The sequence below is a fragment of the Acinonyx jubatus genome, chromosome E1, assembly GCF_027475565.1.
Source record: "Acinonyx jubatus isolate Ajub_Pintada_27869175 chromosome E1, VMU_Ajub_asm_v1.0, whole genome shotgun sequence".
NCBI classification, from domain to species: Eukaryota; Metazoa; Chordata; class Mammalia; order Carnivora; family Felidae; genus Acinonyx; species Acinonyx jubatus.
The window spans coordinates 15,674,830-15,689,527 of record NC_069397.1 but is presented as its reverse complement, the minus strand read 5'-3'; the positions used below and the strand labels follow the sequence as shown (position 1 = coordinate 15,689,527).

General features: G+C 56.4%; 1 protein-coding gene across 9 annotated transcripts in view; it reads left to right on the top strand.

Moving 5' to 3' along the window:
• The window catches only part of ABR (ABR activator of RhoGEF and GTPase), a 183,762-nt gene that overhangs the window by 153,012 nt on the left and 16,052 nt on the right, over nucleotides 1-14,698 (top strand). Inside the window, exon 1 of one of the 9 annotated variants that reach the window (XM_053212245.1) lies at nucleotides 6,387-7,661. The exons of the other annotated variants lie outside the window; for them this stretch is intronic. Coding sequence (XP_053068220.1) covers nucleotides 7,500-7,661 — 162 coding nt within the window. The 5' untranslated portion in view covers nucleotides 6,387-7,499. Of the gene's footprint in view, nucleotides 1-6,386; nucleotides 7,662-14,698 lie in introns of those variants that run through there. 9 annotated transcript variants of the gene reach the window in all.

Sequence of the window (14,698 nt, the reverse complement as noted above, 5' to 3'; positions counted from 1 at the left end):
CCGGGAACAAGGGGCCATTGTTGGCCCAGAATTGTTTCTGGTTTCAATTACTCTGCAGAGCATGAGGAAATTCAGAGTAAGCGTGGGTCAGGAGCCTGCTAGGGCAGGAGTCAAGGGCTCCCCCACCCCACATCCCTCTCTTTGGCCCTTGAGGGGTCTGTTGTCCCTGTTTGACTGCTGGAGGGCCAGGCATGTCAGTTTTATTGCTCTGGGAGTCTGGGCTCTGGGTCAGAGGCCTGGTTGACCCAGACATTTTTAGCTCTTGCCCACTCTGGTTCTTCATGGCTGGTGCCAGGAGGTGCCGGGGTCCCTCGCTGGGTGGGATCACAGAGGGACATTCATGTGGGTCCTTGACACCTTCTCCCAATCGTCTTTCGGGCTGCGCTGACCACTGCTGGGCCCTGGATCCTGGGAATGGCTTGGTTTTACCTCAGGGTGTGGGGGCAGCTATGAGAAAGCCTTGGGGCTGGCTTTTCCTTTCATTCCACCACCCCAGCCCTCAACCCCTGGCCTGGCACCCACAATGCTAGGCAGTTCCCTCCCCTGGGACGCTGCAGTGGCCATGCTGGGAATGGTGTTCCAGCCTTTCCCCCCGGAAGGTGGAGTCCTCCCCTGTACCCAGCCTCAGTCCTGATGTGCACAAGCAGGGGAAGCGTCTGCCTCTAGAGTTTGCGTTTCATATCCCTGCTGCCTGCTGTTCTCAGAGCTGGCCCACGCAGGGCTCTTCTCTTTGCTGCTGCCACCACCACCAGGCCAGCCCAGAGGCACATGGGGACAGGGGAGGTTTGGTGCCAGCACTGTTCCTCTCCCTGCTTCAGACACTGCCTCCTCCCAGAGGCCTTGGGACTGGAGCCATTGTCCTGCCCCACCCCATCCCCTGCCCGTCTCAGAGCTGTTCATCCCCACCTGCTGTCACTTCTCAAGACTGGTCCAGATGCCTCAGTTACACTTGGAGAGCAGGCAGCAGGATGGGGGAAATCCAGGGGCGGGATACCTTGGGAAGGCCAGTGCCCCGCTACCCAGAGACTTCCCCACACTTCTACAACCTCTCTCGTTCCACCCCTGCTCAGCTGCCTCCGCCTCCCAGGTGTTCCTGATTTGGGGAGGCAGACTCTGCCCCAGTGGATTCTGGAGATGGGAAGCATTCAATAGGAAACAGCTGGAGGCTGGAATCTCCCTCTTGCCCTCCTGCCCCTCTTGGGAATGCCACCTTGAGGGCAGGCCTGGTGCCCACTCCCTAGGCCCACCTCTCGGGTGGTGGCAAGCAGAGAAGCTAATTCAGAGAGGACCTTGGGAACTGACTCATTCAGGGCCTGAGAATATCCAGCTTCTCAACAAACCACAAGAGGGGTGCTGTCTTCCCAGCTCTGGGGGCTCCCAGACTCAGGCGGAAGAGCTGGGTTTGATCCCAGCTCCACCACCTAATAGCAAGGTGGCCTCAGGTGACCTCTTGAGTGCTTCCTCTGGAACCCGTGTGAATATTAAATGAGATTACAGAGGTGACTATACATTTCAGTAACCGCTGAGCTCCCTGCAGGCAGAGGCTGCAACTTTATCTTCCTAGAAATCAAAAAAAACTGGTCTCTGGGTGGTCTTGCTTTTGATTTTTTTGAAAAGATCTCTGAGAAAAGGACTTAGTAGAGGAATTGCCAGAGACATCCCTGAGTGAGGGCTGAGGTGGATATGAATGCTCCCATGGGGCACCTCACATGGGGTCTGCCAGCCTCCCTCACTGCGGGTGCTGCAGACCCTGCCGTGGCCCCTCACTGCAGCCCAGCCTTTGCCACGGCATTGAAGGGTGTAGGCAGTGGTGGCACTCCGCAAGGGTCTGACCCCCAGGAGCAGCCCACTTCCCGTGAGCTGGGACGGGAGAGGCTGGGCACAGCCTAGCCTGCTCATACCCTTAGAGGCAAGAGCTGGGCTGTACTGGCTTCAGGACCAAGGTGACCCAGAAAGCACCAGCCTGAATGACTCGGTGAGTGTTATCCAGTTGGAAAGCCTCCGAAGGGAACCCATACCAGCAAAGCAGAGGCCCACAGCTTTCCCAAAGCAGAGAGAAAAGTAGAGATAAGACACGAGTTTCAGAGCCAGGACTCTGACCCGGAAGTCTCCTTAAAAAGCCCCTCATCTCCCCAGCCTCCACATCTTCCCGCCCTGAGGGCAAGCTGGGGCCAATGGCTGTGGTTAAGAGAAACAGCAGTTCTCATGAGAACCATCCCCTGGAAGGAGGCTAAGGGGCTCCAGATTCTGCCTACTGAGCTTAGGGGTTGCTGGGAGGGACCTGGAGCACCCCATCCACCCCGGGCTTTAGCCAGGGGCCTCTTCTTTCTTCTGTTTTTATCTGACTGGGGGGCAGGGAGACTTTGGTATAAGATTTCATTTGGAAAGAAAGGCAGAGAGTGTCCTCTGCAAAAAAAAAAAAAAAAGAAATTCATTGATGACCATTTGTCTGGTCCAAGCCCCTGTTTTAACAGGTGTGGAAACTGAGCTCAGAGAGAGAAAGTGGCTCCTGAGTCTCCAGTGACCAGGCAGGACTCTTGCCCAGGTTCCCTGGCTCCCAGGAGCTTTCTTCTGTTCATTTGGAGCTGAGAGTTGAGTGGAAAAGAGTTGGTTAATCATAGAGCAGGAGAAAAAAGGCATAGGGGCTCACTGGATCCTGACTTACTTTCAAACCTTCCTGTTTGAGGCTGTTGTGTCTTCAGCATGAGGCCTGGGGGGGGCCCTGCCTCTCCCCCAACACTGTGCTGGGAGACCCTGGCCACATACCTCCTTCTGGTGAGAAGGAGCAGGCAAGAAGCCAAGGGGGTCTGGTTGCTGGTCTGGCCATGAGTTGTATGGGGAGCAAATAGAAGGACACGGTAGGTGTGCTCTTCCCGCTCTGTCCCTGGGTGGGGTTTGTTTTAGATAAGTGAGATGTTCCCAAAGGCTCCAGTGGATTTTCCAGCCATTTCCATGACCAAATATGCCATGAGAATCACTAGGGGTTGCCAGGGATGTGCCATTGGTATAGTTCTATAGGACAAGTACAGAAGGAGGTGAGAACACACATTAGGGATGCAGGGATACAGAGCCAGGAATCTTAAGGGGAGTCTCCTCGTGCTTTCTCACAGCTGCTCTGGGATGTACCACCTGCCCCGCCAGTTTGCACACCCTGCACGCGGGCCCCGGTCTGTCTGGGCTCCGGCTGCTGGCCCTGCTGGTTCTCTCAGGCTGGACTCCTGTGCCTGTCTTTGGGTGGGGACTGCCTCGGGCTTCCTTTCTGCAACCCTCCAGCTTCAGACTCCATCATGCTGTCCACCACCTTGCTCCCCAGCTCTGCTCCCCATCCTCAGTGCAATCCCAGGGATAGAGGATCAGGGTTCTAGTCTGGGCCGGGGGAGAAGAGGGAAGTCTTCTGCGGAAAAGGGGGTCACTCCAGAGAAGTGGCAGCAGCATCCCAAAGTCCTGAGAAAGAACCTTCCTCCTAGCATTCACAGGCTGGAGGATTTGCCTGGAAGCCGTCCCCACCCCCAGCTGTCACCAAGGCAGCACTGGTGGCAGTCCCTGCCTCTCCCGCCCACACATCTCAGGCTGCATCTATTCCCTGTTGACCTTTTTTTCTTCAGTGATGCCGCTACTGATCACTTTAACCTGATTTCTCCTCATGCAGGCTTGTGCTGGGTGCCTGGCCCCAACCGTCCCAGATATACACCCCTCCTTAGGTGGAACCCAGGGCCCTGCACCTCCCTAAGGGCGGCCCTTCTTGTTCCTTCTGCAGAGAGCCTGGAAGGGGGGGTGCAGAGAAGGGATGAGGGAAGACAGGACAGTCTACTAGGAATGTTTTTAATTCCAAAGACAGCGACATCTGTTCGTGTGGGCCTTCCCGCCCAGGCTCTGTTTATCCAGACAGGGGGCCCTTGCATGTCCTCAGCGGCGGGTTCTGCCAGGTGTGGCTGGACGGAAGCGATGGACAGAAGGGGGAAGGGGATGCAGTCCTTCCCTGGGTGGTCAGGACAGCCTAAGCCTAGCCCATCCAGCAAAGATGAGGAAGGGTCTGTGGTGGGCTGGAGGGACTGGAATTCAGACGGTCACTTTTGAGGAAGTGACTGGGAACATTTGTCTTGTACAAACCCCCCTGCAGCCTGCTCCTAGACCATTGATTCCAGGAAGGAGTGAGTCAGGCTTAGGGAAGAGAAGGCAAATCTGTGCTGTCCCAGAGAGAGCCCCCAGCCCACGGGGACGAAGGGAAAGATGAACATCTCAAGGGAAGAGCCTCCAACTCAGCTACCCATCTGCTAAGGCGCTTATGTCGCCATGGAGACCAGTTGGCCAGCTTTCACCCAATCAGAGTTTGCTTTACCCAGACAAGTATTGAGCCTGGGGTTCCTATGACAGGCAAGCATAGGGCTTTGGGAACAGGATCTAGACTGCGTCCTTTCTCCCACACACCCAGTGGTGGGGGAGGCACACCTTGTCCCACAGGGTGCAGTTTGGGGGAGTAAACTGTACCCTGTGGCATATGACCCAGATAGAAGGAAGAGAACCTTAGAAAGCCAGCAAGGGGCCAGTTTTGAAGTTAACCAGCTGATGGTACCAAGCATACCGACATGGTCAGAGATGTTAATGGCACCTTCCCAGCCAGTTACACAACCAGCGGTTGCACGTCAGCTGAAGGGTTGCAGAGGAAAGCCAAGCGGATGGCCTTTTTTCACAGCTCTCAAGGCTCATGCCAACCCCTCCTCCTCCAAGAAGCCTTGTGCGGTTCCTCTGACTAGAAATTTTCTCTCCTTTCCTTCAACTGTCATTGCACTTTATCTGTGCTCTTCTTAAGGCCTAAGACTGGGTTTCATGAGAGCTAAGGTGATGCTTTGGCCATCTGGGTATGGCAGGCACATGGTAGGCACACACTTGATATGTGTCAAGTGAAGGAGTGCTTTTCTGCTGCCTGTTAAAGGTATTTAAGCCCATGTCTTGCTCTTCTCTTGGGCTCTCAGCCTTGTCAAGCACAGACTTTCGATTCATGTCTGTGATGATTCCTCAGCCCCACACCCAGGGTCAAACACATAGCCAGGCCCTCAGTCAGCGCCTCTTGAATGAAATGAATGAGTTGGAGAAGTCAAGACTGCAGCAGTGAGCGACGCCTTCCTGGAGGAATGGGTTTTGTGACAGCCAGGGTGGGGAACCTGCCTGGCCCCTTGTGGGACTGGAGGAAGACTCTTCAGAGGGAGCATCTGGTGCCCTGGGAGAGGCAGATTAGGGATGGGTCAGGAAGGATAGGGGGCCTCAGGCCTCAGCTGGGCAGGGGACACAGATATGTCCCTGCCTCTGTGGGTCTCTTTCTCTCCCCCTCAGGGAGTACCGGGCAAGGTGTCATGGGCCGGCCGTGTTTAGCTGCTGCGACTTTGGGCAACTTTGGCTCAGATGTGAGGAGACTCCGTGCAGCCTTGGCAGCTTAGCCCTGTCTGCACTGTGTAGAAGCAGGTGTGGAGTGTGGAGCCCTAGAACAGATGGAGCTGGCCCGGCCACCCTGCAGGGACACCCAGAGCCCAGCAGAGCTCCAGGACCCCATTTCTACCCGCCAGGCAGAGGGAGTGCAGGACCAGATCCTGCAATGCAGGATACAACAGTGGTGCTGTCCGCCGGACCTGTTCTGGCTGGACCCAGCATGGCCTTGGGTAGGGTGCTCAACTTCCGGTCTCCTTCACTTCCTCAAATGGAAAATGGGGGTGCTGGTACTTACTTCATAAGGTTGAGGAATCACGAAGTGAGTTAATCCATGTGGTTTAGCACGGTGCCCATCACACCGTAAATGCTCGGTAAAGGGTGGCTTTTATTATGACCAGGTCTTGGCTTTCTTTGCAGTGAAGCCCTGTGTCGGGCTCCATGCTGAACATGGAGGCTGTTTGGGATTCTCTCTCTTTCTCTCCCCCTGCCCCTCCCCTGCTCATGCTTACACGCACTCGCTCACTCTCTCTGTCTCTCTCTCTCAAATAAATAAATAAATAATTTTTTAAAAAGGAAAAAAAAGGAACCAGCCACACTTCAGTGAGGCCCAGCAGTTGTGAGCACCAGAAGCTTTGAAAGAGACCTGTCACTCCCCAGCTACAGTTGTGTGACCTCAGGCAAGAATTTTCCCTCAAAACTCAGAAAACGGAGACAGTAACACAGGCATCACAAAAGTTGTAAGGCCTAAATGCAGTTGGATATCTGAAAGCCCTTTGCATGAGACCTGGCTCGTGGTTGGCATCCTGAAAACGTTGGTTTCCTTCCTGCTGTGAGCCCAGCTCTGCATAATGTGACGTCTCTGGGTTTTGTGTACCCTAACCATCTGGGGGCCTTCCCCCCACCCCCCACCCCAACACCAGGCTCTAACTTGGTGATTCATTTCTCACTCTGGTTAGAATGTTTACCAACTTGAGTGTAAAGAATAAGTTCGTTCTTCTCTGTCTTCCGAGCCACCCAGCCCAGACAAAGTGGCTGATTGCCCTTTGCCAAAGTGGCTCTGCCCGCAGCAGCACAAACTGTTTGGGGTTTTTCTGGTGAAGTGCATGTGGCCACTATTAAAAGTGGCTGTGTGAGGGGCACCTCTTGCTGGGCATTTGTAACCAGTGTCATTCTTGGCTTTTGCTCATGTCCTTGGAGAATGGCCCATGGTGACCAGTTCCTTTCAGACCCCTAGAGCCCAGGAGGCTGCCCCACTGGAGAACTTCGTTATTCTTTACATTCCGAAGAGGAGGTTTGTCAGTGCCAGTCCACACATGTCTGGTCCTGTCACCAAATTGGCATCCAGGGAGGTGCCTGGGGGCAGGAGTTGAGAGTAGGGGAAGCAGAACTCCAGGGCAGTGCAGGACCTTTGCCTGGGACAAGGGCAGTTGTCCATGGCCAGAACGTAGCTCCTGCCCCCTGCGGACCCCCCTCTGGCTTCCTCCCAAGCCCCCCCTCACGTCCCCCAGGCCCCCAGGGAGCAGCCTGGTGGTGAAGGGGTTAGCCGCGGATGGAGAGGGGAATGGACTGGACTGTGTTTAGCTGCTTGTCAAACTTTATTCAGTACTTGGGCTGAGGGTCGGTGAGCTGGAGCCCCAGGCTGCCAAGAGTTAAAATCCGGAGGTTGGGTTTTTTGGAGGGGCAGCCGCCAGCGCCTCCTTTGAGTCACTTCCTTCGGTGGGGGCGGGTCCCCGCGCGGTCTCGGGAGGTCCGTGGCGCACGCACTGGGGCGTCCCTGCGAGCCTGGCGCGGACCAGCAGGCGGAGAAGAGGGCCCGCCGCCACCGGTGCGCTCCTCTGGGAGGCAGTCTCGGGGAGGGGAGGAGAAAGCGGAGCCGCACACCATGCGCTTCCCTGTCCGGCTGGAGTAACAGTCCAGGCCAGCCTGGGGGCTGAGCGCTCCGCACGCTCCCTCTATCTTCGCCGCTGCAGCTGAGCCCCGGCGGCCAGGCTGCCCGCGCCTCTGCTTCTCCCGTGTCCCCGGAGCTGGCACCGCAGGCCCGGTTGTAGTCCGGGCCGGGTCCTGCTGCCGCCGGCATGACCGACATTCTGCCTCAGCCCGACTGCAGCCTGAAGGCGGTCTGTGAGCCCCTGGAGCGCTGCTGCCTGGATCGGCTGGAGGAGCCGGGGAGCAAGCGGCCCCCCAACACGGGCGCCCGGCTCTGGGGCCGGGTGCGCAGCAAGCTGCTCCGCCAAAAGGTGCTAGGAGGGGGGGAAGGGGGGCCTGCGTGGGTGGGAGGGCCGGGGACTGCTGGGGCCGCTCTGTCCGCCCCCCCGCCCCAGCCCACCTTGGAGATCCGTTACAGCTCCTGCCTGATTACGGAGTCCTAGGACAGAGGCTGGGGTAGGCATGTGGGTCTGTTGTAAGTGGCCTTAATTTGATGATTAATGCTGTTGCCACCCCCACCCCTGACCCTGGCTGCTTTCTTTGCATCTGTCCCTGTCTCAGGAAAAGGGGGGTTGTTGTCTCCTGTGGGAGAGGACAGCCTGGCTCCTTTCTGAGTCTATACAGGCAGGAATGTGAACGGTTAAGCAAGGGGCTCCTGGGTCTCAGTTCCCCCTACTCAGGGTGCCCACCCCCTGTGGGACCCCCTTCCCGAATCCCGTGGACATTGCTGAGGGGCACTGGCAGAAGCACTCAACACCACTGGCCATGTAAGACTTCTTTGTACGGGGCTGTGGGCATCATGCCCCACCAGGGAGGACAGGAGCACGGTGTGGAGGTGGTGGTGGTGCTGAGTCTGGGGTCTACAGCCTCCAGGGGCCTGCCTTGTCAGGGACCACCCAGATGACTGCTGGCCCAGTTCCAGCTGGGCATCAGGCAACCCAGTCAGCGTGCCAGGGGTTTCCTGACCCAGCAGGCAGCCTAGACCAAGCTGTGCCAGGGCGGACTGCCTGTCCTGCCTGCAGCCCCAGACCTTGGTGGGGATTAAAATCTGAGATAGAAGCCGACTGTCCTGCAGCTGGGCAGGCTGCCTAGGGGCTGGCTTTGGGCCCTGGCATCAGGCATCTGAGGAGGAACCAGACCCAGCACCTAGTACACAGTAAGCACTTGATAACTGTGCCCTGAATTCACTGCCTAAGCAAGATGTCGCAGGGTGCCTGTCCTCGCTGGCAAGGGCCATGCCCATCCTTCAAGGGAGGCTGTGGCTGTGGCTGATGGAGATTTCCAAGCCATCCTGCAGCTTGGGGAGGAGGGGAAGGGAGACCCTCTGTGTAGGTCTTTACCTCCAGCCAGCACCTGCCAAGAGGAAGGGATCTTGGGCCTGTTGTCTCCTTCTCTAGTTTCACCCCTTGCCAGTGGGGCATACTTGACCTCCCAGAGGTGACATCAGTCTTGGAAAGTGCTGGACAGGGCAGCAACTTGAGCTGTCCTGCGTTGGCCCCTGTGTCACCTTCAGCATCTCCAGGGACCAGGCTAGCAGAGCCCTGCTGGCCTCAGCTGCTCCCGTCGCCCCTCTGTGCTGAGGCAGCTCTCTGTGCCCGGCAGCCCGGAGCCGTCCCTTTCCTGCACCCCCCTCCCCGGCCCCTGCTGAGGCCAGCAGACACCAGCCCAAAGCTCATTGTCCATTCCCAAACCTCCAGGTTGGCAAGAAACTGCCCCAGCAGGTTCCTGGCCTGGTGCCAGCCAAACAGAGCCTTTCTGGTTCACCTGTCCCTTTGGGGAGGTGCCTGGCAGGTAGGGGGCAATTTTTCAACCCCTAAAATCCCAGACTTTCTGTTCTTTCGCTGTGCGTGTGTGACTGGCAAAATCAAGAATCCGCCTCAGGAATTCTTTAGGCAGCTTTGCCTCTGGGGACCTCTTGTATCTCCACGTCTGGTGGTACCCTCTGGGCAAGGGTGGCAGGCCAGCCAGGTGCTGAGCAGCTGAGCCGATTGGTATCCGTGCGACCGCAGGGTGGCTCTGGCACTAGGGTATCCTGTGTGGCCAGGGATTTGGTCCTTTAGTTCCCGCTGTGTGACAAAGTATGTCAGTGTCACAGACACGAGGGTCTGCATGGCGGGACATTCATTCACCCTGCTGCGCCTGCCTAACTGTGCCCAGGCTGGTGGGTGAACAGGCGGGCCTGGGGGGCCAGGCCCTCTGCCCACTCCCCTTCTTTCCCCAGCTGCATTAACCTATCTTTTGCAGGGCAGGCGGCTCACTGCCAGCCAGGGAGGGGACTAGGATCAGGCAGCAGCTTAGGTGGCATGGGGGAAGGGCGCCAGGTACCACCCAGCCTGGCAGACGGGGTCGCCCATTAACTCCTCATCAACTTTGCCCTGAGGATTTGATGCTGTGGATGCCAAGACACCTGCGGCCCTCCTGCTCCCTTTTCACTAAAGATTTGTTAAAGGCTGGAGGGGGTGTATGTGACTCATCTGGGGACCCCTTGCTGGGGCTAAAGAATGTGTTCAGATGGGACAGTCCTAGTTAGTATTAACCTGTGGGGTCTCTGCACCTGCTGGAAGGGGCTTCCCTCTGGGTCCCAGGGGGCTGTGTTTGGGGCTGTTCGTATCCCCAAGGGGAGTTCTGGGGCTGAAGCCTCATTCTGGCCTCTGACTTGGAGGTTGGCGTGTGGTGCAAAGCGTTTAGCAGAGGAGACACGTGGCATTTGGGTTTGCGGGCTCCGCCAGGGCTCTCGGCACCGCTTCGCGTTTCTGCTTTCCTTTTCCTTTCCTTTTTAATTTCTTGTTTGTTTTTTAATTTTGCACCTCAATCACACTACCAGAGATGAGGCTCAGTGCCTGCTCTTCCTCCCATCACTCCTGCTCCTGGAGCCCTGGTTTGCACTTTGCAGGGAGAGAGGCTGAAGGAGGAGGCCCATCCCCCACCCCCTGAAGTATCCAAAGGTTTTAATGGGGTCACTTGTGGGAGCCATAGAGAAGCTAGCAGGCCCCCCATGAGGCAGAGGCCAAGCCAGAAGCATTGGGCAAGTGGCGGGGTGGGGGGGTTGCCTGGAGGTGGGGACTGAGGCTGAACTGGCAAGGCCCAGAGGATGCCGGGGAGGGGGGGGGGGTTTGAGGACAGTTCTTGATGACTTTGGCTCTGCTTCAGGGGTTGCCACAGGGCGTTGGGAATTCCCTGCCTCAAAAGAACTTCTGCCAAGAAGCCAGAGGCCAGCAAGGTAAATGGAAGTGTTTCCTGCTGAACCCCAGAGTGTCTGTGATAGGGTTTGCTTCCCTCTATTTCTGGGGAGGGTCAGAGGTGTTGCCTGAGGAAGGACAGGATGGGAGCCCCCTTTGGGTCACTTGTCTGGGGAACCTTAGGGCTCAGGTCCTTCTCTTTGCCATCTTGACTGTGACCACAGGACAGCTCCTAGCCCCTCCCAGAGTCTGTCATTGAACTTGACAGTTCTTCCTAACAGGTAGCACCAGGTACTCAAACCATGCGTATATCCCCGAGGCTCACACAGCCATCCCCTGGCTGTTCTAGGTGTGGAGGGTACAAGGGTGCTAGGCTATCAGATACAGGTACATCTTGGGCTCATTAACTGTATTTCATAATCTGGCTCTGGATGCCAAGAAAGATCTTGAAACCCTATGCAGTAGACATCTATCCTGCCCTGGCTGCCCACACACTACCCTGCCCCTCGCCCCCTGCCCTGCCTCCTCTGCCATATCTGCTAGAGGGAAGGGACCCGTGTCTATGTCTTAATCATTCACGTGCCCACTTGCACCCCTATAGTGATCCCTCAGCTGTAGGAAAGGGACAATAGTGCCTCTCCTTCAGGCTGGAGACCCCTGTGGCCAGCCCATTTACCCCCTGGGCTTCTGTGAGAGCCAGGATTGTGATCAGGCTGGCTGGAGAGTTAGCAAGGGGGAATGGAGTAACATCCCCACATTCTCACAGCCATGAAGCTTCTTACAGCACTTGCTCACTGGGGCCATATGGGTGATCTCCTGACCTCCAGTGCCCCTACTTCTCCACTGAGATGGCTCCCAAGAGGGCTGTTTGATTCCACAGAGCAGGGGTCCTCAACTCTAAGAATCTGATGAAGGTTATGGAGCCCCCATCCAGACACAGAGCCACCCATATGCACAAATTGGATGCTGTTTTAGATACGGTTACAGATCCCAAGGTAGGAACCCCTACTCTAAGTGCACTTGGCAAGTGCTGTTTCTTTGCACCTGGGGAGGTTAGAAAGGGCACTGGCTCTCTCCAGCATCTCTGTGGTCCACAGGTGGCTTGGCCAGGCAGCCATGCTGGGCTTGGTGCCCCAGCTTTTAGATGGCCCCGGACCAGGGGGAGCTAAGCCTGCCAACCCAGGTGGTTCCTGAAAGGCCAAAGCTGTCAGAGCCCAGTGTTGCAGGAGTATCCAGAGGCAGCGAGGCCACAGGAGGGCAGACATTTTGGAGAGAGCCCAGAAACTTCTGCAGGAGCTAGTTTGGGGGAGTTGCCAGGCACTGGTCAGGGAGCACAAGTTTGGAAAGCCCTCTGCTGAGTGGCCTTGCCTGCCAGCTTCCCAAATTGTCAGGAGCTGGTCAGCAAGTACTGTCTTGGCTTCCTTTCTCCCTATCAGCTCATGCTGGGGACAGGAAAGATATTTGTGTTCTGACTGCTCCCTAGCATCCTAGAGGAACACCCATTCCCCCATGTCTGGAACCTGCCTGCCCAGTCCCTGGGAGGAACCAGAGTCCGTCCAGGATCCCACTGAGCCTTAGATTAAGGCCACCCCCGCTGCATTGTCTTTTGTCCCCAGGGTGAGCCTAGAGAGGTGGTAAGCCACCTTGGGAGCTTGCTGTTAGGATTCTTCTGCAGAGAGGCTGGGAGGGCCCTGTCATTCCACAGTGATTTCCTCAGCCAGGAGCTAGAACCTTCTCTGTCCTGGACAGTGATCCCAGCCAAGGTTGGTGCCTCAGATGGGCACAGCCAGAGCAGTGACAGCCACAGCTCTGCTTCCCATCACATGCTTGAAGCCTTGTTTGTGTCCTGGCCTCCTCCTTGGAGCACCCCGCCCCTCAGGCTCATGCGGCACAGGATGCCAGAGAGGGCACCAGGCTGGTGGGAGTCAAGAGGCCTTATTTTTCTAACTCTGAGCCTGCTGTCTTTACTGGCTGTGTGACCTTGGCCAAATCTCTTCACCTTTCTGATTCTCTGGCATCAGTATCATGAAGGAGCTGAACAGGATGATCTCCTAGATCCAGCTCATGTGATGATTTTGGCCATGTCTCAAGATTCCTGTTCCTAAGTCTTAAACTCTCAACACGGTGGGAAAGTCTGGGTGGGAGAGGTCACAGGGCTGCCCCTGGGCCAAGGCCAGCCATTCACTGAACAAAGGAGCTGAGAGGTGAGCAGGAAACATGAGACTTCTTGACCCCTGTCCTAAAGAAGCCTTGGTGGAAAGGCATTGCTTTCTCTCCACCCCCCACATCCCATTTGATTCATTTTGTCTCTGAATATTGATGGGTGCCTTCCATGTACTGGGTGCTCAAAGAAGGCAGAGAACCCTTAATCTCATGGAACTTTCTGTCTACAGAGGGAGTCAGGCAATAAATGAGATCATTTCAGGCTGGACAAGTGCTGGGAAGAAAATAAAATTGGGTAATAGATTAGAGAGTAATGAGAAGGGAGAGGCCTTGCCTGAAGAGGTAATTTTGAACTAAGATTTTTTTTTTTTTTTTTAGCGTTTGTTTATTTTGAGAGACAGCGCAAGCAGGGGAGGGGCAGAGAGAGAGAATCCCAAGCAGTGTGATTCAGTGCAGAGCCTGACTTAGGGCTCAATCTCACCGCCTGATCATGACCTGAGCCAAAATCAAGAGTCAGATGCTTAACCAACTGAACCACCCAGGTGCTCCTTGAACTAAGATTTAAATGACAAAAGGATTCTGGAAAGATCCAGGATAGTGCATTCCAGGCAGAGGAACAGGCAAAGTGAAAACCCTGCGGCCGGGGTGGCAATAGCATATTCAGAAGCAGACAGAGGCCACGGGAGAGTATAGGAGATCACCCTGGATGGAGCAGGCAGTGGCCAAATTGGGTAGGACCTTGCAGGCCATGATAAGGAGTTCAGCTTTTAATCTCAGCACAGTGGGAAGCCCCTGGGGAGCTTAAGCCTGGTTTTAGTGATGCAGACACATTTTGAGCACTTGCTGAGTACCAGGTCATTCCTAGCGGTAATGTGAGAGGTGATAACCTAAGAGGTGCTAATATTATCTAGTCTGTTTTACATGAGGAAACAGGCTCAGAGACTGACCCAGAGTGACCTCAGTGGCTTAGTCCAGGAGCCAGCACTTAAACTCGGCTCTCAGCCAGCATGCCGCCCTGCAAGGTGGAGGTCCAGAGCCCTGTGGGGGCCTATGACTGATCCTCAGTTGCCCGGTTGTCTGGGTGGTCATAGAACTCAATGGGGTCGGGGCCGGGTGCCCTGGATAGGGTGCCTTGCTGCTTGGGGACTTGCGGCCTGTGGGACCAGGGCAAGAGTGCACTGAGAGGCCCTTCGGAGCGGGCACAGGCAGCAGAATCGCCAGGGCTACTCATTCTCACGAACAGGCTCTGTGCCCAGACTGCGTTCCTGGCCTGGGCAGGGAGGATGAGGTCAGCTTCAGAGTAGGACTTTCACAATGCTCACCGAAGCACTCTGAGTCCAGAGGGAGGCCACCGAGCCCGTGGTGGTCCGGCAGGCCCTTGGCCTTCCCATGGCAATTAGCATGAAACTTCCTGCTCAGGACCTCAGCCTCCCACTCCTGACTCTGGAGATGAGGCTGCTCTGGGCTGCCTCTGTGTTGTTTTGGCCGCAGCCAGTTCCTTTTCCCAAGAGCAACCCTGCCTTCATTACCCTGGTGCCCCCAATATGGCCCTTAGCCAAGGCAAGGCAACTTCCTGGCTGTTAGCCTGAGGCCCGGTTCTGGGGTGAAATGTCCAGGCTGTCTGGAGCAGGGAAGGCAGTGTGTACGGGCCAGCCCTGAGGAAGGCAGGGTCCCAGGGCTCTGGGAGAGATGCCCCCAGCCTTGGGGGTCTCCCGAGGCAGCCCAGGGTTGAGGGCAGGCTGAGCCACTGGAATGCAGACCGCTGGGGAAGGCAGGTCACAGTGGGTGCTATGAGGCTAACCTGGCTTCAATAAAAGCCTCATTCAGAGCTGCTAAACCCTTTCCATATGTGGGCCTCTGAGAACTTCAAAGTCCAGGGGGGCGGGGGAAAGGGAGGCGAGATCCTGGTGCCTTGCAGTACAGAGTCAGCACAAGCCTATCATGCAGCGGGCCTGGGAGAGGGTACCTTGACCCTGCAGGGTGAGTGCTGGAGGGGCACTACAGCA